The 27,923-nt window shown below is 44.1% G+C and overlaps 1 protein-coding gene across 3 annotated transcripts in view; it reads left to right on the top strand.

Annotated features, from left to right (window-relative positions):
- Positions 1–22,182: 22,182 nt before the first annotated feature.
- LOC129503466 (chromatin remodeling regulator CECR2) overlaps positions 22,183–27,923 on the top strand; it is a 169,558-nt gene continuing 163,817 nt past the window's right edge. For all 3 annotated transcript variants that reach the window (XM_055315567.1, XM_055315568.1, XM_055315566.1), the window contains exon 1: positions 22,183–22,363. In XM_055315567.1, the coding sequence (XP_055171542.1) occupies positions 22,238–22,363 (126 nt within the window). In that variant the 5' untranslated portion in view covers positions 22,183–22,237. The remainder of the gene's footprint in view (positions 22,364–27,923) is intronic.

The following is a 27,923-nucleotide window of genomic DNA, read 5'->3' as shown; positions in this document are numbered from 1 at the left end:
CTCCTGTAGTTTGTCATTAAGATGAAATTTGGAAATTTCAGAACATATGATAGATTCAAAGGACTTTCAGACACACTAAAAATCTTTTTTTTTTAGATTTATTTATTTATTTATTTATTTATTTATTTATTTATTTATTCATGACAGAGAGAGAGAGAGAGAGAGAGAGAGAGAGAGAGAGGCAGACACACAAGCAGAGGGAGAAAGAAGCAGGCTCCATGTAGGGAGCCTGACCTGCGACTTGATTCTCAGTCTCCAGGATCACACCCCAGGCCGAAGGTGGTGCTAAACTGCTGGGCCACGGGGCCTGCCCTTTTTTTTTTTTTAAGGATTTTATTTATTTATTTATGAGAGACACAGAGAGGCAGATACACAGGCACAGAGAGAAGCAGGCTCCATGCAGGGAGCCTGGTGCGGGACTCCATCCCCCGACTGGGATCCGGCCTTGAGCCAAAGGCAGATGCCCAACGCTGAGCCACCCAGGCATCCCTAAAAATCTTTATTAAAAAAGAAAAACTGGGTCTGAGTTGTTCTTAGCAAAGTCCCCAGAAATTTGGTGTGTAGAAGATCTAGAGCAGCCCTCAACTCTAAAGTCACCAGAGGGGGCAGACAGTATAGGCTGCTGGGCATTCTAGCCTCTCTCTAGAGGTGTTGGTGCCTGAGTTAGAGCCTGGTGTATTCACTTTCTCTGGTTTAAAATGTGAGATGTGACTTTGACTCATCCCTTTCCTTCAGACTGGATAGCCTCACCAGCTTTCTGATTTTATCTTTGAAATTTCTCTTCAACCATTGCTTTTCTCACTGCTGCAAAGCTAATTTTGATCCCTATTACCTCTGTCCTGCCTTTTTCAAGTATCCCAAAATAGCTTCACTGGTTCCTGTGCTCTCTTAAGTCCTTCCTGGCCCTAGGCAACCTACCCAGGCTGTTTCTCAACCCTCTCTAATAATCATTCTCCACCAGAGAGCCTGGTCTAGTCTATCCTACAAGCATGCTTGCTCAATCCTGTCTCTGCCTGTCTCTTTGTTTATGTTGTTCCCCATATCTTAAATGCCTTTCTGCCTCTTCTCTGGCTGTCCAAAATCTCACTCAAGTTCAGCTTCGATTTCACCTTCACCATGAACTTCCTTCTAACAACCCTAAATCATGGTTAATGCTCCCTTTCCAGTCGTCTCATAGCACTTAATTACAGAATCAGAGTTAGAAGGAAACTTAGTCATAAAAAAAAAAATCAAAACATATATTTTACCAAATGAGAAAACAGATTCAAGGAGATAGTGAAGTGACCCATCCAGGGTTATACAGCTAGTAAATGATAGATGGGGGGAAACAACCAAGAACCCCAATCTTAGTTTAGTGCCATTTCCATGACACTTGGGTAGGTTTCTTCCACTTGTCTCTACATCTAATAGAACTTGCTTGTATTATTTGGATTTGTTTCATGGACCAAAGTTGTATCTCCCTACAAAGATTAAAAGTATCTTTTGAGGTTGGAAACTGTGTGTTTTACTTCTTTGATGTTTCCACAGCAAACAATTAGCACTCAAAAAAAATCTTTGTGGTATTAAAATTCAAAATTTTAAAGTCTTTTGACAGCTCCACATGTGCCTTGCACATGATGAGTACATAGTAGACACTTTGAAAATACTAGTTGATTAGCTAAGTGAAAGACGCACACTTAGGCAAAGATACCATGCATCAAGCACCATCTAGGTGCTAGAGATACGCAGATGATGACATACATTTGGGATACACTATGATTCAGTGAGGATGAATATGCACACATGACAACCATACAATAAAATGAGAACCTGCTAGAGGTGTGCACAAAGGCTAAGTATTGCAGAGGTGTGGGGGTGGGGGTCAACACCAAATCTTGGAGGAAGACTCTTGAGATGAGTCTCACCAAGTATTGAGAAAGAAGAGGATTCCAGGAATCAGGGTCAGCAGACACACAGAGGCAGCCAAGTGTGTATTGCTAAGGGACAGTGGAAAAAAGGAGGATTCTTGGAGAAGGTGAGAGTCTAGACAGGAAGGTTGCATCAGCTTGCATGCCAGACTAAAGAGTTTGGATTTTCTCCTGCAGTCAATGGAGAGTAAGGAAACATTTTTTTTTAAGTTTTATTTATTTAAATAATCTTTGCACCCAACATGGGGCTCAAACTCACAACCGGGAGATCAAGAGGCATATTCTTTTCTTTTCTTTTTTTTTAAATTGGAATTCAATTTGCCAACATATAGCATATCACCCCATATCACCCAGTGCTCATCCCGTCAAGCGCCCCCCTCAGTGCCCATCACCCAGTCACCCCAACCCCATACCCACCTCCCCTTCCACTACCCCTTGTTCATTTCCCAGAGTTAGGAGTCTCATGTTCTGTCTCCCTCACTGATATTTCCCACTCATTTACTCTCCTTTCCCCTTTATTCCCTTTCACTATTTTTTATATTCCCTAAATGAATGAGACCATATAATGTTTGTCCTTCTCCGATTGACTTATTTTTCACTCAGCATAATACCCTCCAGTTCCATCCACGTCGAAGCAAATGGTGGGTATTTGTCGTTTCTAATGGCTGAGGAATATTCCATTGTATACATAGACCACATCTTCTTTATCCATTCATCTTTCGATGGACACCGAGGCTCCTTCCACGGTTTGGCTACTGTGGACATTGCTGCTATAAACATCGGGGTGCAGGTGTCCCGGCGTTTCATTGCATCTGTATCTTTGGGGTAAATCCCCAGCAGTGCAATTGCTGGGTCGTAGGGCAGGTCTATTTTTAACTCTTTGAGGAACCTCCACACAGTTTTCCAGAGTGGCTGCACCAGTTCACATTCCCACCAACAGTGTAAGAGGGTTCCCTTTTCTCCGCATCCTCCCCAACATTTGTTGTTTCCTGCCTTGTTAATTTTCCCCATTCTCACTGGTATGAGGTGGAATCTCATTGTGGTTTTGATTTATATTTCCCTGATGGCAAGTGATGCAGAGCATTTTCTCATGTGCATGTTGGCCATGTCTATGTCTTCCTTTGTGAGATTTCTCTTCATGTCTTCTGCCCATTTCATGATTGGATTGTTTGTTTCTTTGCTGTTGAGTTTAATAAGTTCTTTATAGATCTTGGAAACTAGCCCTTTATCTGATACGTCATTTTCAAATATCTTCTCCCATTCTGTAGGTTGTCTTTTTAGTTTTGTTGACTGTTTCTTTTGCTGTACAGAAGCTTTTTATCTTGATGAAGTCCCAATAGTTCATTTTTGCTTTTGTTTCCCTTGCCTTCACAGATGTATCCTGCAAGAAGTTGCTGCAGCCAAGTTCAAAAAGCGTGTTGCCTGTGTTATCTTCTAGGATTTTGATGGATTCTTGTCTCACATTTAGATGTTTCATCCATTTTGAGTTTAACTTTGTGTATGGTGTAAGAGAATGGTCTAGTTTCATTCTTCTGCACGTGGCTGTCCAATTTTCCCAGCACCATTTATTGAAGAGACTGTCCTTTTTCCAGTGGATAGTCTTTCCTGCTTTGTCGAATATTAATTGACCATAGAGTTGAGGGCCCAAATCTGGATTCTCTATTCTGTTCCATTGATCTATGTGTCTGTTTTTGTGCCAGGACCACACTGTCTTGATGACCACAGCTTTGTAGTACAACCTGAAATCTGGCATTGTGATGCCCCCAGCTATGGTTTTCAATATTCTCCTGGCTATTCGGGGTCTTTTCTGATTCCACACAAATCTTAAGATGATTTGTTCCAACTCTCTGAATAAAGTCCATGGTATTTTGATAGGGATTGCATTAAATGTGTAAATTGCCCTGGGTAGAATTGACATTTCCACAATATTAATTCTTCCAATCCGTGAGCATGGAATATTTTTCCATCTCTTTGTGTCTTCCTCAATTTCTTCCAGAAGTGTTCTGTAGTTTTTAGGGTATAACTTATTTGGTTAGGTTTATTCCTAGGTATCTTATGCTTTTGGGTGCAATTGTAAATGGGATTGACTCCTTAATTTCTCTTTCTTCAGTCTCATTGTTAGTGTATAGAAATGCCACTGACTTCTGGGCATTGATTTTGTATCCTGCCACACTGCCAAATTGCTGTATGAGTTCTAGCAATCTTGGGGTGGAGTCTTTTGGATTTTCTATGTAGAGTATCATGTCATCTGCAAGGAGGGAGAATGTGACTTCTTCTTTGCCAATTTGAATGCCTTTTATTTCTTTTTGTTGCCTGATTGCTGAGGCTAGGACTTCTAGTACTATGTTGAAAAGAAGTGGTGAGAGTGGACATCCCTGTCATGTTCCCGATCTTAGGGGAAAGGCTCCCACTGTTTCCCCATTGAGAATGATATTTGCTGTGGGGTTTTCATAGATGGCTTTTTTAAAAAAAATATTTCATTTATTTATTCATAGACACAGAGAGAGAGGCAGAGACACAGGCAGAGGGAGAAGCAGGCTCCATACAGGGAGCCCGATGTGGGACTCGATCCCGGGTCTCCAGGATCACACTCCAGGCTGCAGGCGGCACCAAACCGCTGCGCCACCGGGGCTGCCCTCATAGATGGCTTTTAAGATGCTGAGGAATGTTCCCTCTATCCCTATACTCTCAGGAGTTTTGATCAGGAATGGATGCTGTATTTTGTCAAATGCTTTCTCTGCATCTATTGAGAGGATCATATGGTTCTTGTTTTTTCTCTTGTTGATATGATCTATCACAGTGATTGCTTTACGAGTGTTGAACCAGCCTTGCATCTCGGGGATAAATCCCACTTGATCATGGTGAATAATCTTGTTAATGTACTGTGGATCCTATTGGCTAGTATCTTGTTGAGAATTTTTGCATCCATGTTCATCAGGGATATTGGTCTATAATTCTCCTTTTTGGTGGGGTCTTTGTGTGGTTTTGGAATTAAGGTGATGCTGGCCTCATAGAACGAGTTTGGAAGTACTCCATCTCTATCTTTTGGAACAGCTTTAGTAGAATAGGTATTGTTTCTTCTATAAATGTTTGATAGAATTCCCCTGGGAAGCCATCTGGCCCTAGACTTTTGTGTCTTGGGAGGTTTTTGATGACTACTTCAATTTCCTCCCTGTTATTGGCCTGTTCAGGTTTTCTATTTCTTCCTGTTCCAGTTTTGGTAGTTTGTGGTTTTCCAGAAATGCGTCCATTTCTTCTAGATTCCCTAATTTATTGGCGTAGAGCTGTTCATAATAAGTTTTTAAAATCGTTTGTATTTCCTTGGTATTGGTGGTGATCTCTCCTTTGTCAGTTGTGATTTTATTAATTTGAGTCTTTTCTCTTTTGTTTTTAATAAGACTGACTAATGGTTTATCTATCTTAATAATTCAAGAACCAACTCCTGGTTTTGTTGATCTGTTCCCCAGTTCTTCTGGTCTCTATTTCATTGAGTTCTGCTCGAATCTTTATTAACTCTCTTCTTCTGATGGGTGTAGGTTTTATTTGCTGTTCTTTCTCCAGTTCCTTTAGGTGCAAGGTTAGCTTGTGTATTTGAGTACTTTCCAGTTTTTTTTTTTTAAGATTTTATTTATTTATTCATGAGAGATACAGAGAGAGAGGCAGAGACACAGGCAGAGGGAGAAGCAGGCTCCATGCAGGGAGCCTGACGTGGGACTCCATCCTGGGTCTCCAGGATCATGCCCTGGGCTGAAGGCAGCACTAAGCCACTGAGCCACCTGGGATGCCCTCTTTCCAGTTTTTTGAGGGATGCTTGTATTGCGATGTATTTCTCTCTCAGGACTGCTTTTGCAGTCCTTTTGAACGGTTGTATCTTCATTCTCATTAGTTTCCATGAATCTATTTCATTCTTCTCTAATTTCCTGGTTGACCCTTTCCTCTTTTAGCAGGATGGTCTTTAACCACCACATGTTTGAATTCCTTCCAAATTTCTTCTTGTGATTTAGTTCTAGTTTCAAAGAATTATGGTCTGAAAATATGCAACCATCCCAATCTTTTGGTATGGTTGAGACCTGATTTGTGACCCAGTATGTGGTCTATTCTGGAGAAAGTTCCATGTGCACTTGAGAAGAATGTGTATTCAGCTGTGTTTGGATGTAAAATTCTGTAAATATCTGTGAAATCCATCTGGTCCAGTGTATCATTTAAAGCTCTTGTTCCTTTGGAGATGTTGTTCTTTGAAAATCTGTCGTTTACAGAAAGTGCCATGTTGAAGTCTCCCAGTATAATGTATTATTATCTAAGTATGTCTTATCTTTGGTTATTAATTGATTGATATACTTGGCAGCTCGCACAGTAGGGGCATAAATATTAATGATTGTAAGTCCTCTTGTTGGATAGATCCTTTAAGTATGATATAGTGTCCATCTTCATCTCTTACTATAGTCTCTGGGATAAACTTTAATTTATCTGATATAAGGATGGCTACCCTTGCTTTCTTTTGAGGACCATTTGAATGATAAATGGTTCTCCAACCTTTTATTTTCAGGCTGTAGGTGTCCTTAGGTCTAAAATGAGTCTCTTGTAGACAGCAAATAGATGGGTCTTGCTTTTTTATCCTTTGCCTTTTGATGGGATCATTTAGCCCATTCATGTTCAGAGTAACTATTGAAAGATATGAATTCAGTGTCATCATAATACCTATTCAGTCCCTGTTTTTGTAGATTGTTTCTTTGGTGGACTTCCTCTTTCTTTTACAGAGTCCCCCTTAATATTTCTTGCAGAGCTGGTTTGGTGGTCACATATTCTTTCAGTTTCTACCGATCTTGGAAGCTCTTTATCTCTCCTTCTATTCTGAATGAGAGCCTTGCTGGATAGAGTATTCTTGGCTGCAGGTCCTTCTCTTTTAGGACCCTGAATATATCGTGCCAGCCATTTCTGGCCTGCCAGGTCTCTGTGGAGAGGTCTGCTGTTAATATAATATTTTTAAAAAGATTTTATTTATTTATTGAGACACACACACACACAGAGAGAGAGAGAGAGAGAGAGAGAGAGAGAGAAGCAGAGACACAGGCAGAAGGAGAAGCAGGCTCCATGCAGGGAGCCCGACGTGGGACTCGATCCCAGATCTCCAGGATCACACTCCGGGCTGCAGGCAGCACCAAACCGCTGCCCCACTGGGGCTGCCTGTTAATCTAATATTTCTCCCCATATAAGTTAGGGATCTCTTGTCTCTTGCTCCTTTAAGGATCTACTCTTTATCTTTGGAATTTGCAAGTTTCACTATTAAATGTCAGGGTGTTGAACAGTTTTTATTGATTTTAGGGGGGTTATCTCTCTCTCTCCTGGATCTGAATGCCTGTTTCCCTCCCCAAGTTAGGGAAGCTCTCAGCTATGATTTATTCAAATACACTTTCTGGTCCTCTGTCCCTTTCGGCGCCCTCTGGAACCCCAATTAAACATAGATTTTTTCCTTCTGAGGCTGTCATTTATTTCCCTCAACCTTTCCTCATGATCTTTTGTTTTTCTCCTTTTCCTCAGCTTCCTTCCTTGCTATCAACTTGTCTTTTATGTCACTCACTCATTCTTCTACCTCATTAACCCTCGTTGTTAGGACTTCCAGTTTGGATTGTATCTCATTTAATTGATTTTTATTTTCAGCCCGATTAGATCTAAATTCTGCAGTCATGAAGTCTCTTGAATCCTTTATGCTTTTTTCCAAAGCCACCAGTAGCTTTATAATTGTGCTTCTGAACTGGCTTTCTGACATCGAATTGTAATCCAAATTCTGTAACTCTGTGGGAGAGAGTACAATTTCTGATTCTTTCTTTTGTGGTGAGTTCTTCTTTCTAGTCATTTTGCTCAGTGCAGAGTAGCTAAAAACAAGTTGTACTTGTTAGAAGTGTGAACTCTTCTCTCTGTAGGGTTCCAGCTGTTCTCTCTTTAAATCTGAGGTCAGGGATCCCTGGGTGGCGCAGCGGTTTAGCGCCTGCCTTTGGCCCAGGGCGTGATCCTGGAGACCCAGGATCGAATCCCACATCGGGCTCCCGGTGCATGGAGCCAGCTTCTCCCTCTGCCTATGTCTCTGCCTCTCTCCCTCTCTCTCTCTGTGACTATCATAAATAAATAAAAATTAAAAAAAAAAAACTGAGGCCAAATTCATAGGTTTTCAGGATGATTGAAAGTTATCTAGGTAAGTTGGTTGGGACAAGTCTCATATGCTTTTCTGACTGAGCCAGCCAGGGGTCCCAGAAAATCTTTTAAAGCAGGGAAGTCACAGGACGCCTGGTGGCTCAGTGGTTGGGCGTCTGCGTTTGGCTCAGGACGTGGTCCCAGAGTTCCGGGATCCAGTCCCACATCGGGCTCCTTCATGGAGCCTGCTTCTCCTCTCTCTGTGTCTCTGATGAATAAATAAATAAAATCTTTAAAAAAAAAAAAAAGGAGGGAAGTCACAAGCCCAGATACTTGGAAAACAGTGAGTGGCCTGGAAAGAAGACCCTGGGGACAAGGAAACAATTATAGGTATCCATGGAAAAGAGGTGAGCAGCAGGCAGGACAGTGAGAGTGGGACAGGGAAGGGGCAGTTGGAGTGGAGAGAGATGTTTTCCCTCCTGATTATAAAGGTTATACACAAGAAACAAGCCTAGAAGGATGAATAGAAAAATGTGAACAGCAGTCTGTGGGTAATGGTTTCACAGGCAGTTATTTTCTTTTTCTGTAGGGTGCTTTTTTTTTTATTTCTTAAGTTTTATAATGTTTAGCACATTTTAGGCATTATTAATTTTATTGTATATACTTCAAAATGTATATATAGTTTTATTTATTTCCTAAGTAATCTCTACACCCAACATTGGGCTTCAGCTTACTCTTGAGATCAAGAGTTGCACACTCCTCTGACTAAGCCAACCAGGTCCCCCTTGTTTACTGTATTTGTAAATTCTCCTAATTAGTATGTATTTCTTCTTTTTCTATTAGAATTTAAGTTTACTATCTTTTTCCTTATTAAAGTTAACACATAATTATAACAAAATACTTGAGAAATGCACAAAGAATGTCAGGGGACGTCAGTTGTTATACAACGTAAAAAGAGACCAATAATATTTCCTTTATGATTACAGTTACTTTTTATTTTTCACTTTTTGAAAAGATTTTATTTATTTATTTGAGAGAAAGGGAGCAGAAGCAGGACAGAAAAGCAGAGGGAGAGGGAGAAGCAGGCTCCCCATTGAGCAGGGAACCTGATGCTGGGCTCAATTCCAGGACTCTGAGATCATGACCTGCTAGAGGCAGATGCTTAACTGACTGAGCCACCCAGGTGCCCCATACCATCATATATTCATTCTAAAATGGAACAAAAATTTTTTTTTGTTTTTTTGTTTTTTTTTAAATCACAGGACACTTTAGTTCTTAAGGGGAAAAAAAATCAGCTTTGACTTTTTCTTTTTTTAAAGATTTTATTTATTGGGCAGCCCAGGTGGCTCAGCAGTTTAGTGCTGCCTTTAGCCCAGGGCCTGATCCTGGAGACCCGGGATTGAGTCCCATGTCGGGCTCCCTGCGTGGAGTCTGCTTCTCCCTCTGCCTATGTTTCTGCCTCTCTCTCTTGTGAATAAATGAATAAATAAATAAAATCTTTAAAAAATAAATATAAAAATCAGTTTATGTCAGTCTCTTCCTTAAGATCTTTCAATAGCTTCTCCAAATGCTTTAGCATAAGGCTTCAACTCTGAACTTAGCATGAAAGACCCAGGTTTCACCTCTGTCCTCCTACCACAACCAACCAAAACGCTTCACTTCAATCCAGCTGAGCCCGTTGGCTATTTCACACCACTGTATCTCTCTGCTTCCGCTCCTCTATCCAGCTGGCACTCCATCCTTCAAGCTTCACCCAAGTTATCTCCTTGTCCAGGAAGAATTCTCTGGTGTTCCATTTTAGTTTGGATATATTTGGTGTGTGCTCCATACCACATTGGGCCTACACTGAAAACTGTAACACTTGATTTATTTGTCTGCCTTCCTCTCTAGATTATCTGCCAAAGTGCAGAGACCCTAGTTTATTGAACTTCATAAATCTGAATACAGAGCCAAACACCATGCATGGCAAGGAAAAGGCCCTCAGTAAATGATTTCGTTTTTGTTTTGGTTTGGGTTTACTTTACTATACTAGAGCACTGCTCTGGGTGCTAGGAATACAATAATGAACAATCTAGATTTGAGTCCTCCTCTAAATAAATGAATAAATAAATACTGACTCCATGAACTGGGAGTATTTACTTGGAGAGAAGAGAAATCTTAGAGTGGCAATGGCTAGAGCCTTCTCTTACGTAGACTAGAGAGTAATGTATTTTTATCTTGCTCCTGAATTAAGAATTATTGACTAAAATCTACAGAGAGAAAAAAAATAAAAATAAATAAATAAAATCTACAGAGAGGTAGATTTCACTTCTTTGAGTGATAAGAATTGATAAAAACCAGAACTGTCTGGCTGATGATGCAGTGATCCTCTCCTCATCCCTATAGGTGGGAAATGATCAGATGAAGGCTGTCAGCATGCCCAGGTGGGTGGTGGGCTATCCCAGAGGGTCTATAAGGCATGTCTGGACCATGAAGCTACCATGCACTTCTAACTCAAGTTCCCTCCCTCCAGGGTTCCATGTTGCCATAATCTCTCACCAACACCTTAATTCTATTTTTTCTTCCACTTTATTGTTTTCAAAGCCTGTCCTTATCATGCATAAGCATATCTAGAATCTCATTTGTGCTCTTTACATCTATATCCAGCTTGTCTAATTCTATTCTCCTTGGCTCCTCATTAATGGCCCAGGCAGAGTCTTTATTTCAGATGAGATGGGAAGACCTGAAAGGACACAGCTGGACATTTCATATCCCATTTGGGTTGACAGACTTTCTAGCAGTTGGGAATCATCCTTTTATCTCAAATAGAGTCAACTGAATCAGAAAGCCAATGGGGATGAAAGTCATCTGGTATCCTAGAGTATTCTGTTTATAGCTCCTATGGTTACCTACAGAGAGCACGACAAAGAGCAGATCTCCCTCAATGCTTAAGTTTCTGTAACCTGCAGTCTGAAGCTCATTTACACCAATGCCCAGATCTCAGTGCAGCTTCAAGTGAACAATTGGTACAAGGTTCCTTTCTATTTGTTAGAATTAAAGGACTCTTGTGCAGAAAGGAAATAGAATGGGAGACATGGAGATACCAGGCCCACATCCTGCTCTTCCCCAAGAAAGGGCAAGAAATGCTCAGTTGTTGTGCAGGCCTTTTTCACATGCCCAGCCACTGGGTTTCAGTCCCAACTTAGAGTGATAATAATGCTTTTTCATTTGTTATATGATTTTTCACTCTTCCGCCACTGCTGACCATCACCAACCATCCCACCAGCACCCCCTAATTAGCCATGGATGGTTCTTTCACCTCTATCTTGGCCTCAGGGAGAATTGCCAACAAGCAGTATGACTTGGCCATGTGTTATGGGTTTTGAGGCACAGACACTTGTTCCCCTGCAAATGGATTGATGATATCAAACTATTTATCACAGCTTATCATCCAGCCTTTAGTTAAAAGCTTGGTTGGAAGCTGGGTTTCCAATGGGCACATTGCAAGTGCTCTAAAGGCCAAGGCTGAGAGCTGGGAACTTTTCCGAGTTCCCAGGCTTAGCATTAAATATTGTACCTAGAGATTTGTCTTTTCTATGTTAACTAAGAAACTTGCTAACTCCTGTGGTGTGGTCTGGCAGGGACATACCATTAGATCAGAATGTTTTTTGAGGCCATTGTATTGGCTAATGTTTTAGTGGCATAGGACAGAATTAAAGCCAACTTGTGCACTATGTATTACCAAGAATGTCTTGCTCTTTGGCATAGTTAAATCCAACAGCTTGGGATCCCTGGGTGGCTCAGCGGTTTGGTGCCTGCCTTCAGCCCAGGTCATGATCCTGGAGTCCCAGGATCGAGTCCTGCATCCGGCTCCCTGCATGGAGCCTACTTCTGCCTCTGCCTGTGTCTCTGTCTCTCTCTCTATCTGTGTCTCTCATCAATAAATAAATAAAATCTTTAAAAAAATAATAAATCCAACAGCTTAATCATAACTGAGTCATTTAACAACAACTGCAGTTATCACAAGGTGCTCCCATAGTTTTCCTTGTTTGCCAACAGGTCTCCCCTTTTACATTTTCAACTATACACAGGCAACAACCATAAAGGCTCTGTTTCAGTTGTTGAATGAGGGAGGCGGTTGTGAAGGAGGCTTGATTAACTTTAAAAATGATTCCATAAACATAATAGATTTGAAGTTCGCAGGGACTTCTAGGTCCTCAACTCTTAAAACAATCCTTAGAACATTGTAGCTGCTCAATAAATACTTATTAAATGAGTGCCTAGAGAAATCAAATTAGAAAACAATGTTAATTTCAGTTTTATTCATGAAAAGTAGAAAGTTTGGGTTTTGTTTGGCTTTTTAAAAAATTATTATTAAAGAATGAAATTAGCTTTAACAGAGTAATAGTCTGCTCTTCAGTGTTTACCATAGTTATCAAAAGTTAGTCTAGACTATAAAAAAATGTTTGCTTTTTATTCTAAGTTCAAAAATAAAGATAATAAGCAAGGAAAGTTAATTTCCATGTTCTGCTTTTATTTTTTTTAAGTTTTTTTTTTTTTTTATTTAGTTAATCTCTACACCCAACATGGGGCTTGAACTCAGAACCCAGAGATCACGAGTCACATGCTTAACCACTGAGCCATCCAGGTGCCCCTATTTCCACTTTTTTTTTCTTTTGTCTTTTTTTCCATTTTCCTATTAAAGCTGATAGGTACTCAAAAAATGCTGTATGAATTAAGCTAATAGGTTAAGGCATACTCTACCAGAGGGAGACTTCACTGCTATTATGGGACACCTCTCAGCCCATTTCATTTTCTAAGCCCAACTTTACAGCTTAATTGATACTTAGCAATCAAATCAATAAAACCAATGAAATAATAAAATAGATACTTGGTACCTAATGAGAGATCCCAGAGAATACATAGTTCCTATTTTTTTTTTAAGATTTTATTTATTTATTCATGAGAGACACAGAAAGGCAGAGACACAGGCAGAGGGAGAAGCAGGCTCCATTCAGGGAGCCCGACATGAGACTCTATCCCAAGACTCCAGGATCACGCCCCCAGCCGAAGGCAGGCGCTAAACTGCTGAGCCACCCAGGTGTCCCCATAGCTCCTATTTTCAAAAAGATTATATTTGTTCAAATGTTAAATATATATTTTATAGTCCTTCTCACCTCTGTCTTAAATCTATGGATGTGGAACATAAATCATCAGAGAAAAGAACTTGCTCAGGACCTGTCCAGATAAAGTGAAAAAGTTCATGTTTTTAAGGAAATATAGCACTTTTGAATTAAGTAGGTTTAAAAATAAAACAGTGAATTTTTATATGTATATGGCTGTTTATAGTTTAAGTAATTATCTCCTTTGGTTCACATATCAATCATGGAGGTAAATGGAGTGTGTGCTATTATTATTTATTATTTGAGAAAATGCAGTGTGATACCCAGGCTCACATAGATGCCAGGTACTAAAGTTATAGCCAGAATCCAGGTCTTTTGAATCCTAAAACACTGCTCTTACCTTTATACTATACAGCTTTCTCCACTAAATATCACTTCAAGTTAAAAATTTTCTAACTTAATTGTTTTTTTTAGGTGGTTTTGAATTCAATAGAATTTCACTCAAGATCTTAAGCTCTAAATGAAGATAGTCACTTGTGTTTCTTTCTTTTTTTTTTTCACTTGTGTTTCAGTTCAAAATCCATCTTCCTCCTCCTCCAAATACTCCATCTCACACTAAATATTTTCTTCTCTGAACTCCTTCCTAAAAGGAGCCAAATGCACTACATTATTTCTTATACCTCTTTATGACTTTAATATTATATGGTATACTAACAGTGTATACAATATGAATAATCCTATCAACTGCATTAGAACCTCCTTAAGGCCAGAGACCAAATTTTCTTTCTTTCTTTTTTTTTTTTTTTCCCCAAATTTTCTACCTAAATGTGTATTTCTATATTGAATGAATCAATTTGGAGAGACAACTCTGGCCCAGCTAAGGAGTGTGAGGCCAGATTGTACACAACCCTGGGCACTTTGTCAACCAAAATAATGTGACCTTTAAACTGAGTAGGGATGGTTTGAGGCCAAAGGAATAACACAGGAGCTAAAATAATTAAAAAGAAAGTTAAAGAAATTAAGGATTGTAGTCCCTTTGAAAAGAGATTAAGAAAAGAACTCATTAAGATTCACCAGCTTCTGAATGGCACTAAGAATTGAGATGCTACAAAGCTATTTGACCTGGTGTCAAGAACAAGGGGAGATGCCACAATAAGATAGGCCAGGGATGGACACTCCAGGAATTCAGAGAGGAATTTTGGAACAGAACAGCATACACATGGACTAAGCAACCACAGGCAGCAAGAGAGCTGATTCTTAGTTTCAGTTTCTAGAACAGAATTGAAGAATTCTTTAGCAGGCAATAAAATCTGAGTTCTGAAATCAAAAAGGGGGCCCATGGTAGAAAGGCACCTCAACTCCTTTCTATTCTCACCCACTGAGTGCTAACATTTGTAATTGTTTCCTTTATGGCTGCATGTGGCATTAAGATAGTATTTGCTAGCCCCCGGCTGTTCTGAGCTTCTTGCAGCCGGAGCAGCAGAAGCAATGCTCCAGAGAGCCACAGCCTTCATGTTCAGGGCTGAAACTGTGAATGCCAGCAGCCTCTCTCAACCAGGGTCAGGAGAGTTTCAAGCCTGATACCTCAGTTTCATGGCAATAACAAATTACCAGTCTTAAGGTAAAAAAAAAAAAAAAAAAGAGAGAGAGAGAGAGAGAGAGAGAGAGAGAGAGAGAGAGAGCTGCTCACATAGCCCTGGTCTCAGGTGGCCTCAGAGCTCTTATTGCGGAGCAGAGCGATGGAAGGACACAGAGGCTGCAAGTCTCAGTTTATGGTAATGAGAGGCCCCATCCTAAGGAGCTCTGAGGAAAGGTGTGGACAGGTAGAAAGGACAACCAAGTTACTCTGAGCATGTTTCCACATCAACCTAGGCTTTAGATAGAGTAATTAACTACAGAAATGCTGAGAAAAATTGCTGGAAATGTGCGTGAGTGGTAAGGAGACATTTATTTATACAGAGTACAGTATGGTTAGCAGAAGAATTTCTTTTTTTTTCTTTCAGTTTTTATTTAAATTCCAGTTAGTTAAGATACAGTGCAATACTAGTTCCAGGTGTACAATACAGTGATTCAACCCTTCCATACATCTCATGATACTTGCTGCTTAGCTAAAGAAGTTCTGAACCTGTTGCTCTATTCACAGTGAATCCTTATAGTGACTTTTGCCTATCTCAGTATGCTTTTTTTTTAAATGTAAACTTTCTCTCTCAATAAATTATCTCTTATTGTTTCTGTCATCTTCTTCCCCAACCAGTTGCCTATCTTTTTGGGCTCTCTCTCCCCCCATGCCTCACTTCTGAAACCTGCTTTACAGGATATCCAACACAGACGAGCTTTCCAAGGCGGATAAAGGTAACCACAGGTTCCATGGCAGTTAGGAAGGAGAGTTGGGACAGAGCTGGAAGGCTGTCAAGAGAGGAAGGAAGCAAAAAGATAAGCAATGGTAGCATCACTGACATGATCAAGGGCAATTTTATTTAATCCCTTTATAACTTGCCTTTTGTTCATTTACTGCCCATGTGTGCCCTATGTCCCAGGGCGAGGTTCCCAGCCTCCAGCAAAAACTGTGAACATATACCTGGCAGCTTCATTTGTACAGTACTTAGCTTGGTGCCACACAAAATGAACTTGATTACGTTATGAAAATAGGCAGAAACCAAAGCCCTGATTCAGTGAAAGGGAAAAATTAGGACTGGGAAGATCAATCTCAAATATTAAATCACTAGAAGTTGGAGAAATGAAGTGGAAGTAGAAAATTAAGTTTATGGTTGCCTGGGTGGCTCAGTGGTTGAACATCTGCCTTCAGCTCAGGTCATGATCCCGGGGTCCTGGGATCAAGCCCCACATCGGGCTTCCTGCATGGAGCCTGCTTCTTCCTTTGCCTGTGTCTCTGACTCTCGGTGTGTCTCTCTCATGAATAAATAAATAAAATCTTAAAAAAAAATTAAGTTTATATGAAAGGCTTGAGAGTAATCTTAAAATTAAGTGGTTAACTAGATTACATAATAATAGCAAGTATGTTGACACTTTAAAAATTATAATTTGTGTTCTGTCACAGACTTATGAAAAAAAAAGATATATGTAGAGAGGGTAACTAGTGTTTCCTATGAACTTATTAGTAATAAACACTTATTTCACAAACATTCATTTATGATCAATTATCTGTAGACTGCTCTAAGGGAGCAGGTGGAGGACAGCAATAAAGGAGCCCTATGGACTGTTCCCTGTGGAAGAGCTGAGATTTACTCGGTGAAACAAAGCATTCATGAAAGAGAGAAGTTGGAAGAGGTTGCAGTAGGCTAGAGTGGTTAGGGATGGCTCCCTGAGATCTATATGGAGAAGCAGAGTTTGGATAGGAAAGAACCAATGATTTAGAGGGACAGAGTGAGTAGTGTAGATCCATAAGGCCGAATACAATAGCTGCTAGCCACATGTGGCAGATTGAGCACTAAAATATGGCTAGTCCTGAGACGTGCATTTAAGTGTAAAACACATGGCAGATTTCAAAGATTTGGTATAAAAAAAATGTAAAATCATTCATTGATATTTTTTGTATCGATTATATGTTGAAATTATAATATTTTGGAGACATTGTGTTTAAGAAAATATAATTATTTATATTTTCTTTTTAAGAAATAATTTATTATTTCTCATAATAATTATAATAAATATAACAATTTATTGTTAAAATTAATCTTTTTCAAACTGATGTATTGTTTTACTGTATCTGGCAAGACAGAGTAAGTCAGAGGTGGAGGGGAACTAGAGGAAAGAAAACCAGGAAAAAAAAAAAAAAAAGAAAACCAGGAAGCTTCTATCTAATATAGTAAGATGAAAAGGACCTGGCTTAGGGTGGAAAGTGAGGCTATCAAAAGAAAAGGGATACAAGAGACATCGTGAAGGAAGAACCAAGAAGACAGTAATTATTAGCTAAGAGGAAAGGAAAAAGGAAAGGGTCATGAAAAAAAAAAGTGAACCCAGGAGTCTGGGAATATAGTTGTTTTATTAAAAGAATTACGAAGTCAGGAAGGGTGTTTGAGGTGGACAGAACAGTGTTGTGTTAGCTGTCATGATTGTTATTTTCCTTCCTCACCACATGTTGAGTTTAAGGTAATGAGAAGCATGTGATTGGCATCTGGGGAAATGACACTGTAACTCAGGGGAGAATCTAGACTGAAGATGTGTATTGATAAAAACCTGATCTTTAATGCCGAGTGAATGAGTTCCAGGAAGAGAGAACAGAAAGGCAGAGGAAAGAAGGAAGGAAAAGAATCCACAACCGGCATTTAAAGAAGTTCTGAATTTCTTATGGTGTCATGCTATCTCTTGCATTGTCATTATGTAATCAAATGAATCACTGGATTGCTGAGATATTAGGGACAGTTCCTCTCCCCGCCAAAAAGTGTAATGTGGTTGAGAAGATAGCTCTAATTATAAATCTTTTAATTTAAGTAGCACTTCAAAAAAAAATAGTAGATCACCCAAAGGAGTACTTGATAAGTGAATCATAAAAAGTGTGATTTCTTGTGTAAGGGTACATGGAGAGACACCCAAGTGAGGGTGTTTTGGGAAAGCTTTAGGAGAAAGTGAGTTTTGAGTGGGTCATGATCTAAGAGGTTGAGTTCTAAGTCTTTCTAGACGATTAAAAAGGTGTGATGAGGGGATCCCTGGGTGGCACAGCGGTTTGGCGCCTGCCTTTGGCCCAGGGTGCAATCCTGGAGACCCGGGATCGAATTCCACGTCGGGCTCCTGGTGCATGGAGCCTGCTTCTCCCTCTCTCTCTCTGTGTGACTATCATAAATAAATTAAAAAAAAAAAAAAAAGGTGTGATGAAAAAGGAGGTTGGGCAGCGCCGCCTTGGCCCAGGGCATGATTCTGGAGACCCAGGATCAAGTCCTCCCATATCAGGTTCCCTGCATGGAGCCTGCTTCTCCCTCTGCCTGTGTCTCTGCCTCTCTCTCTCTCATGAATGAATAAATAAAATCTTAAAAAAAAAAAAAAAGAAAAAGGAGGGGGTGGCAGCAAATTCAGGTGGGTAAGGGAACCAGTTTGTTGGGAGAAGTCATTGGATAGATGGGGTGGGGATGGGGTGGGAGCTACCCACTTTAAAATAGTGGCTCTATTCTAAAGGCAAAGCCACAGAACACAGAGACCATTTAGCTTAAGCCCTTTGTCTCACAGACGAAATACAGAGAGAATAAGAGACTTAGTTCTAACAGACAAGTCCTATTTCCTGACTACTAACCTAATTTACTTTCTACAACTTCTAAAAATTTAAAGTTGCCTGGCTTACAGCCCTCTTTGGGAATAGGTACTTTATGGAATGCAGCTCTGTAATGAGAAAGGAAGGTTGTATGTGAGGGTGTGGCAAGGATTTATGAGGTAACTGGTCTTCAGTTATACACAGGCAACTAAAGTGACAAAGTAAGGTTTTACTCTACTCTTGCTCCAATTGGATTCTGGGACTGAAACAAGGAGAATCCAGGTTAAGTTGGTTAGGCAAAAAGAAAAGAAAGGCAGTTCAAGTAGAAGACAGAAACAGTGTAATCATTAGAGAGGACACTGGAACATTTGGATTATAGTCCTAGTTAGCAGTGGTTATGGGAGAAGCCACACTTTTATTTCTCACATACCTTCCAAGGTTCAAATAAATGTTTTTAGCTGATCATTTGGAATTTGCAATGTATTTCCCAAAGAAGCAGTGTTATACAACGGTGGTTAGTTTCCCAGATGATCCTCCAGGAATCTATAAAGATTCCATCGGAACTGAAATTAATGCATATTTGCAAGGAGAAATAGAAATATTTTTTGCAGCATTAATGAATTAACAAAACAGATTAGCCAAACTAATTATTGTGGGGTTTTTAAAATCGAAAACATTTGATTAGGAGAGGAAAAGGAACTGAAGGCTGTGGTGAATCTGAGGTTACTGGCACAGCTCACAAATGGAAAAGAGGCAAGAGAGAGAAAGGGAAAGTATGAGCTGTGTGCATTTTTTTAAGGAAGATGAGACAGTGTTTAGAGGGTGAAAGAATGGGCCAACCTGGAAAAAGCCTGGAGTGAGATACCACTCTGAAACAAAGAGAGAAATAAGGGAGGGCCAGTGACCAACATATGGGTACAGAGGTCGTAATCTAGACTCCAGGAGATCTGCCCAAAAGCCGGTCCAGAGAATAACTCCGAGGTAGGGAAGTCCCAGGGGCAAGTGGGACAAATGTTCAGAGCAGAGTCAAAGACTCAAACGTGAGGCCCTTGTCCGAACTCGGGGAACTCCCAGACCACCCTTTCGGCTGGACCAGAGACATGTAAGACTTCTTAGCTCCAGGGCCAAAATGGGTTCCAGGCTGTTGGTGAGAGCTGGGGTGGCTGGAGAGCAGTGAGAGAGCAACCAGGCACTGAACCAGAATTAGAGAAGGAGGTCTTAAAGAAAAGGAAGGGAAGGAGAGGCAGATGTAAAGCCGGAGTGCTGGTCCATATGAACACTGAGATGGGATCCTCAGAAGAAAAAATGGCAAAACAGGGCAAGTAAGGCAAGAGCAAGAAAAAGGTGCTCAAAGAGAAAGAAAGAGGACTCTCTAATCACCACCAGGGGGCACCTCCAGATCCAGGACAGTTTTGTTGATGAACAGGACTTCCAGGGCAGTGGTGTGGGGGAGGGAAGAGGACAATAGAGTAGCCTTCCAACCAAGGGGGGTTGTAACCAGGACTCCAACACTCGGCCGTAACCACAACTTCTCTCCTTTCTGCTTCCTGGTGGTGTTGATATTCTGGGCACTATTATCCCTCCCTGGCTGGTAGTGACAATTGAGAGGCAAGATAAAAGAGGTTAAATCACATGGTAACAGATACAGGCAAAAATGAGAAGACAGATGGAGACCCAGCAAAAGGGAACTGGGGGAAAAAACAGTCAGGATATAATGGATTAGAAATGAACATGAAGAAAAGCAGTAATGTTTAAAAAGAGAGAAGGAAAAGTTCTGGAAAATCAAACCGATCTGTGAGGAAATGAGGAAAGACGGGAGGAGAAAGTCCGAAAACATCTAATTCAGGTTATGTGATTAATTCGAGTGGCTCCTGTCCCCTTTCACATCTCATCTATTAATAGAATATCCACAGAAGAGCTTTATAAACACACAAAACTGTAGCCTTTGCTCTTTGGGAGCATCTAGATAAACACTTATTTTTGTCAAAGATGAAAACATGTAATTGAATCTAAATTAAAAAGGGAAAAGAAAAGAAAGCATACAGTAGAATTTGAGGATGAATTTTAAGTCATTAAAAAGTTCGAGGTAATAAAGAAACAGGACTTTAACTTTGGGGCCGTTTCTAAGCCAGGAGGTGTGTGGGGGAGCCAGTGTTAGAAGTATTTTGACTCATAAAAGATGCAATTAAATTTAAGGAGTTGGCCCCCCCCCCTTTAAATGCTGCTTTATGGAAACACAACAGGTTATTAAAGGCACCAGAATCAAGAGAGGGAGAGCTGAGGGAGAACCTGCAGACAGCCCAGCCCACTCCACAGCCTAGCGCAGACCCTGCTCGAGGTAGAAGAGGATGATAACCGGGCCTGCTTCAGTGAGTACCTGAGTACTTTAGGGAGGCGTCAGGGCTGGTGTCTCCAGACCGAGAGGTGGATGCAGAGCCCGGCCAAGGCCCTCGGAGATGGAGATGAATCCAGGACTAAAAACCTCCTTGCAATGGCCAGCGCCACAATCTGGGGGTTCACTGTAGTTTGCCCACACTTCCAGCCGGTCTCAAGTGTTTTTCTCCCTTCGGACTTGGCCGACTCGTACCGCACTGCAGAATTCAGTCCTTCGGAAGCCCCCGCGTCCGCACCCCCGTTCCAGGGCGCACTCGGGGCCGGGGCCAGCATCCACCCTCCCCGGGGACCTTGCTCGCTCTCCCCGCCTCCCCTCCCCCATCCTGCCGACGGCATTGTGCGCACTCCTGCAGGCAGCCCCCGCGCGGCCGCGCGGTCGCGGGGCTCTCGGCCCGGCGTCTTAGGGCGGTCACACGTGTCCATTCTCTGGGGGGTCGCTCTGGCGCTCGGCTCTGATTGGTGCCTCCCCCTACCGCACCCTTCCCGCCGCACTCGGGCCTCCGTCCCACTGGGCTCCAGCTCAACCAGCCCCCCGCCCCCGCCCCGGGAGAAGAGAGCCACTTCGGAGCTCCTTGGAACACCGTTCCTGGATGGAATCAAAGTGTCCGAGAACACGTGGAAATCACTTTATCCCTCCCGGCCGCCTATTTCTGGGGTGCACGACCTCGGCTTCCCGGCGCCACCGCCGCACCACCGGCGCCCGAACTCTCACACGTGCGCGGCCCCGGGTCTGCCCCGCCGCAAGCACCGCCCGGCGGGCCCTTTAAAAGGACGCGACCACTAGGGCGGAGCGGGGGGCGAGAAAGCCCCTCGCCGTCCGCTGTGGCTCCGGTCAGTGGAGGCCTCGGCCCCGAGCACCCGCGCAGCGAGGGGGGCCCCGGGGCAGCCCGCGGGCGCGGCTCGCTCCCTTCGCGCCCCGCCCCTCGCCTCTCGGGGTGCCCGCTGCCCTCCCGTCCCCTCCCCCGCTCTCCCGGTGCAGCTGTCCGGGCTGGGGGTGGGGCGCGGGGCGGGGGTTGTTGTTGTGGCGAGGCAGCCCCGCCCCTCCTCGTGGCGGCCCCTCCCCCGGCCTGCGCGCGGCCCCCGCCCCGCCCCCGCCCCCGCCCCCGCCCCCGCCCCCGCCCCCGCCCCATCTGTTTTCCCCCGCGGAGGGACGATCACATTGTACCGCGCTGGGGGCGGCCGCAGCCGCAGCGGCGGGATGGGGCGAGCGCGCGGGCCCCGCCGGCAGCCGCAGCCGCCGCCGCCGCCGCCGCCGCCGCCTCAGTGAGTCGGCCCCCGCCCGGGACGCCCGCCCTCAGCTCCTGCGCCCGCCGAGCCTCCTCCGCCCCCGCCCCCGCCCCCGCCTCCGCCTCCGCCCCGCCCCGCCCCCGCCCGAGGAGCTGAGGCGCGGCGCCGCGGCGGGAGTCCGAGCGGGCGAGGCGCGCGGGCAGCGTGGGGCCGCCGGGGCTCTCGGGGGTCGCGGCCGCCGCCGCCGCCGCCGCCGCCGCCGCCGCGCCAGGGAGATGTGCCCGGAGGAGGGCGGCGCGGCCGGGCTGGGCGAGCTCCGCTCCTGGTGGGAAGTCCCGGCCATCGCGCACTTCTGCTCGCTCTTCCGCACCGCTTTCCGCCTGCCCGACTTCGAGATCGAGGTGAGCGGCCGCGGGGCTCCGGCGGGCCGTCGGCAGCCGGGCAAGGGCGCGGAGCTGGGGCACGAGGCGCGCGGGGCCGCCCAGCGCCGGCGTCCGGCCGCGGGACGCTGCTGGTGGCGGCCGTGCCCAGCGGCGCCCTCCGGGGCGAGGCGGAGCGGGCGGGGGGTGCGCTTTTGTACGAGTTCGGCCGGGCCGGCCTCCCGGGACCTGTGCCGCGGGCCGGGGCCGGGGCGGGGGCCGGGGCCGGGGCCGGGTGTGGGGGCTGCGCGCGCCCCCCGCCCGGTGCCGTTGGAGGGCGAGCCGGCTGCTCCGGTGGGGACGGGCGCGGCCGCGTTCGCTCGGCGCGGCGGCCGGGGGTCTGCGGGGCGGCAGAGGCGCGCCCGCACTTGGGCTCTCGGCCGCTCGGCCGCTCGGCCGCCTCGGGTTCCCTTGGGGCGGGCGGACGAGGGGCCCGGGCCCGGGCTCGGGCTCGGGCGCGCTCCGCTCCGTCCCGCGGGGCTCCGAGGCGGCGCGGAAAGTTTAGCGCTCCGTTATCCCCGGCTGCGCCTCTGCCGCTGGAGCGCGCCGCCCTCGGCGGCTCGCGGTGGCTCCGGCCACCATTATCCCTCCGGGCGGGCGGGCTCTTCTGGCCAGGCCGAAGGTGCTCCCGGACCCGGGCTTTGTGAGCGCGGGACGAGAGCCCGGGGTCCCACGGCGGGGCGGGGCGGGGCGCGGCGCGGCGCGGCGCGGCGCGGGGGGTGCGCACGGGGCGGGGGTGCGCACGGGGCGGGGGTGCGCACGGGGCCGGCGCGGCGGCCAGCCCGCACCCGCACGCGCCCTCCGTGCGTTTATTTTTATTTCTGTTCCTGGAAGGGGGTGTGAAGCCTCGGGTTGGTTGGCGGGTTGGGCCGCTCGCTCCCGTGGCGGTGCGCCCTGGCGGACTGACCACCCTTTGCCGCGGACAAAGGTGACCGGAGGCGGTCGGCCCGCTTTGCTCCTGGGTCCTGCCCGCGAGGTCGCCGCTGCAGGGATCCCAACGCGGATTACTCCTTCGCGGGAGCAGATCGTTGTTGTTGCCTCCCCACCCCCACCCACCGTACTTTCTGCCATTTTCGGAGTGATTTTGATCCGCGTACCCCCAGGGTTTTTGCCTCACCTTTATTTTTAGACGAAGTGGTGTCTGCGGAAATACCGTTCGCCGCTCGTATGAACGAAGTGTTGGGGCTTGCTCTGCTCGCGGGGTCCATAATCTCGGGGAAATAAAAAGATCAAAAGAGGTACGCCCGGAGAACGAGGCGGAATGTAGGCTGATAAACCAGGACCATGCTCTGGCTTTTGGCGATTCTTAGTTCCCGAAGCTGATTAAAACGACGTGATGAGACCGCAGGCTTCTGTTGTCAGGAAGACGTGATAACTTGGGCATTTTAAATGACATCATAGCGTTTGCTTTCAAAGTTTGAACGTGATTGTTGCAAGCATGATCTTTACTAAGAATATAAGTAGGGTAACTGTTTATACTGGCGGACAAACGGGGCCCCAAAAACGACAGGTTTGAGAACGCTCGAATTCAAGAGATGCTTAACAGTTACCCCGACGGTAGGGTTTTCTTTTGGCTGTTATAAAATCGCAAGTAGTTTGACTTTGTCCTGCTGCTCAAAATGGTGGCTGTTGTGGGAGGTGTTGCTTGTGACTGTGCCATCTTGGGTGCTGGTAAACTTGCCCCTTGGCCCATTTTCTTCTTTGCAAGATAATGAGGTAGCTTAAGGACCCATTCTAAAAATACTGTGGAAAAACTCATCTTCCAAAATCCATATACTCCCATTTTGTTGATGGAAAAATAGAAATGACTAATTTTGCCTTAAATGGTTGCAGATACATAATCTCTGACTTGTCTTACATTCTAAGAAAGAAACTCGTGGTTTTTAAGTATGAGCTGGTATAATTCCTTAAGGAAATGTAAATTGATCGGGAAGCCTGGGTGGCTCAGTGATTGAGCGTCTGCCTTTGGCTCAGGGCCTGATCCCGGAAAGCTGGGATCGAGTCCCACATTGGGCTCCCAGCTAGGAGCCTGCTTCTCCCTCTGCCTATGTCCCTGCCCCTCTCTCTCTGTGGCTCTCATGAATAAATACGTAAAATCTTAAAAAAAAAAAAAAAAGGAGATGTAAGCTGATCAATTTTGTGTGTATAATAGAACTGGAAAGGGATCCCTGGGTGGCACAGCGGTTTGGCGCCTGCCTTTGGCCCAGGGCGCGATCCTGGAGACCCTGGATCGAATCCCACGTCGGGCTCCCGGTGCATGGAGCCTGCTTCTCCTTCTGCCTGTGTCTCTGCCTCTCTCTCTCTCTCTCTCTCTGACTATCATAAATAAATAAAAATTAAAAAAATAGAAGTGGAAAAATCATTGTTACAGGTGAATAATTTGGGCTGTTTGAGATGACTGTCCTTTCTTTTGATTGGAGTGGTTCTTGGAAGTGACCCTGTTGTTTTTAAACTGCATGCTGTTTGAAATACATGCAACGAGAACAAATATTTGGAATCCATATGCACATTTGTATGTCCACACTATTTTTATTACAAGTTCAGTAGGTAGGTAACAAATGATAGTGACTTTTTAACTTATGCAGTTACGTGTGGTCCTCTCATGGCAGGTGTGTTTTGAGATGGTCAATGCAAATTGTAACTTAAAGTTTGTAATAGTTATCAGAAATTAAAATTAGTCTTTTTTAGGCTTCTAACAAATATGACTCCTGACAGTGCGGAATTCATGGAAAACATCAGATGTATGTATGTATGTATGTATGTATGTATGTATGTGGTCTTGCACTAAGGTGGGGCTCAGACTTAAAGCCCGGAGATCAAGAGTCCCATGGTCCACTGACGGAGCCAGCCAGGCGCCCCTGAAAAACATCAGTTTTTAGTTCAAGTATAGATAAGTGATTTTTTTGGGGTGGGGGGGGCTTAGCTAATTTTTTAATCTAACAGTTTATTGTCCTGACAGGAGAAACAACCCCTTGGTTAGAGTGTATGATAACAATGGAAGACCCTTCTTAAACAAGCAAAAAAGCAATTCTGATGCTGAGTTGTACTTGTTAGGCCAACTGGAAAGGCCTACTGTCTTAATTTGCTGCAACTTTAAAAGGCAAAAATGATGAATAATACCAAGTGATAGAAGTTATAAACGAGCTTTTTTAGGAAACCAGTTTTCAGCTATGGGGAGATATCTTGTTTTATCCTTGACCACCAAGCTGAATTCATGGATTTATAGAAAATTTAGGAAGCAGAATCCTCAAGGACTTGGCTTGTATTTATCTAGAGTGCAGTAATCTCTTAGATAGGTGAAGGGCTGGGAAGATTCATGCTGCAATTCTGCAAGAGGTCAAGACCTCCCACTTACAGAACTGGTTCCCCAAAAATGGATAGTTTTATTTTTGCTTATAAAAAAACCTTTTTACTCTGTTAATCAACCTTGAATGTACAGAATTTCTTTAGGGATTCTGTAATTATCAGATAGAAAATCTGTGAGTCTGTAGATAATCCTTTAAGTTCAAAATATCTGGTTTTAAAAACCGTATTGAGGGGATCCCTGGGTGGCGCAGCGGTTTGGCGCCTGCCTTTGGCCCAGGGTGCGATCCTGGAGACCCGGGATTGAATCCCACGTCGGGCTCCCGGTGCATGGAGCCTGCTTCTCCCTCTGCCTGTGTCTCTGCCTCTCTGTCTCTCTCTCTCTGACTATCATAAATTAAAAAAAATAATAATAAAAACCGTATTGACATTATATAAACCTTGAAAATTGTAGCACAATGTAGGTAAGAGAATTAAAATCACCCATAATTCCACCACTAAGAGATAAAAGCTGTTAACTGTTAACATTGTATCCCTCTACTCAGGGGTGAAAGCTATTAACTGTTAACATACTTAGAAATTCCCAAATATGCTTACAATGTATAAGTGTTTTTATTTTTCAGATGAGGAGATTGAACTATACCTGGACAAGAGTAGGTTAATGACACTGAATTCAGTAGTTAGTGTTATCAAGCACGCCTACTCTACTAGGTGCTTAACTTTGAACTGGGAGATTACCAAAGAAGTTCATAACTTGCCTCCTTTGCGTCGGAAGATTCTCTTACTATTTCAGAATGATTTCATTTAAATCAAGTATTTCACAATTGTTTAACATTCCAGTGAGTTAGGTTGGTTAAGTGTTTTTTGTTGTTTGTTTGTTTGTTTTGTCTTGTTTTACATTTTAGTTTTCTAGGCTGGTTAAGTTTTATCCCAATTTGAGAAATGACACGTGGTAAGTTGACCTCCCCAATGATATTAATGCTGATCCCTGCCCCCCCCCCCCCCCCACCAGGTGCTCCTTACAGTGAATGTAGTGTCTTGATCAAAGTAAGGGAAGGGAGTATAGAATCATTTTGAACAGTCTGGTCTGGAGTTAATCATGATGGGGATGGGGTTCTGGTGAGAAATCTCATCACAAACATTTTGGGAATATTTCTCTCTAGAGAAGAGAGACTGGTGCCTCTAAATGGCTCTTTGAAAATGGTCATGTAGAATTAATTGGATGGATGGTTTGTGTTTTAGCAGCATGGCAAAAGTAATCTGATTGTCCTGTCTACTTTTCTTCCCTGGGCTTCTTGCTGTTGATTACTGAATCCTTTACTTGCCTTGGATCTCCTTCTTGGTTATGGTTGTGTGTAGATAGACTCTCATCTAACGAGCATGATGATCTGGGGGCAGTATCTTTAATTCAGATCCCTGGATTCTACTCTTTGTGTTTCTCCTTGGATCCAATCCCTTAAGATCACCAAGGCATAAATTATTTTTATTTATTTTTAGTTTTTAAAGTAATCTCTCCACCCAACATGGGACTTGAACTCGCATCCCTGAGATCAAGAGTTGCGTGTTTTACTGACAGAGCCAGCCAGGCACTCCAAGGCATAAATTATTAAGCATGAAAGTAAGAAAATAAGAATTGCTGAGAGTAACTTATTAGCACATCAGTCATATCAGGAGTTCTTAAGCCTGGGCCTATGGATGGGCTATAGATTTTGTGTTGCTGTACATATATGCACTTTGCTGGAAGAGAGGGCCTGTTACTTTTTTGTGAAAGAGGTCCCCAAACATACAAAGGTTAAAAAGCCCTGAACTAGATGAAAGAATAAGTTAACCTTGAATAGGGGAACCAGAAGCCTGGTTTTATGACACAAGATACACTGGACTAGGAGTTGGGAAACTTGAATTTATTTTTTAAAATAATATTTTACTTACTTATTTGAGAGCACGTGCGAGAGAGTGACAGCACAAGGGGCTTGATGCCAGGATCCTGGGATCATGACCTGAGCTGAAGGAAGCTGCTTAACCAACTGAGCCACTCTGGTGCCTAGATTTTTTTAAGATTCAATCCATTGATTTGAGAGAGGGTGAGAGTATGAGTGTGCGCGAGCATGCAGGAGCATGCACATGAACTGTGGATGGGGCTAGGGTAGAGGCAGAGGGAGAAGCAGACTCTTCTCCAAGCAGGGAACCCAACACAGGGCTCACTCACAGGACCCTGAGATCATGACCTGAGCCACAGGCA

Source organism: Nyctereutes procyonoides, unplaced genomic scaffold (assembly GCF_905146905.1).
Source record: "Nyctereutes procyonoides isolate TBG_1078 unplaced genomic scaffold, NYPRO_anot_genome, whole genome shotgun sequence".
Taxonomy (NCBI): Eukaryota; Metazoa; Chordata; class Mammalia; order Carnivora; family Canidae; genus Nyctereutes; species Nyctereutes procyonoides.
The sequence above is the reverse complement of the archived record's forward strand: the minus strand, read 5'-3'. Positions and strand labels throughout refer to the sequence as shown.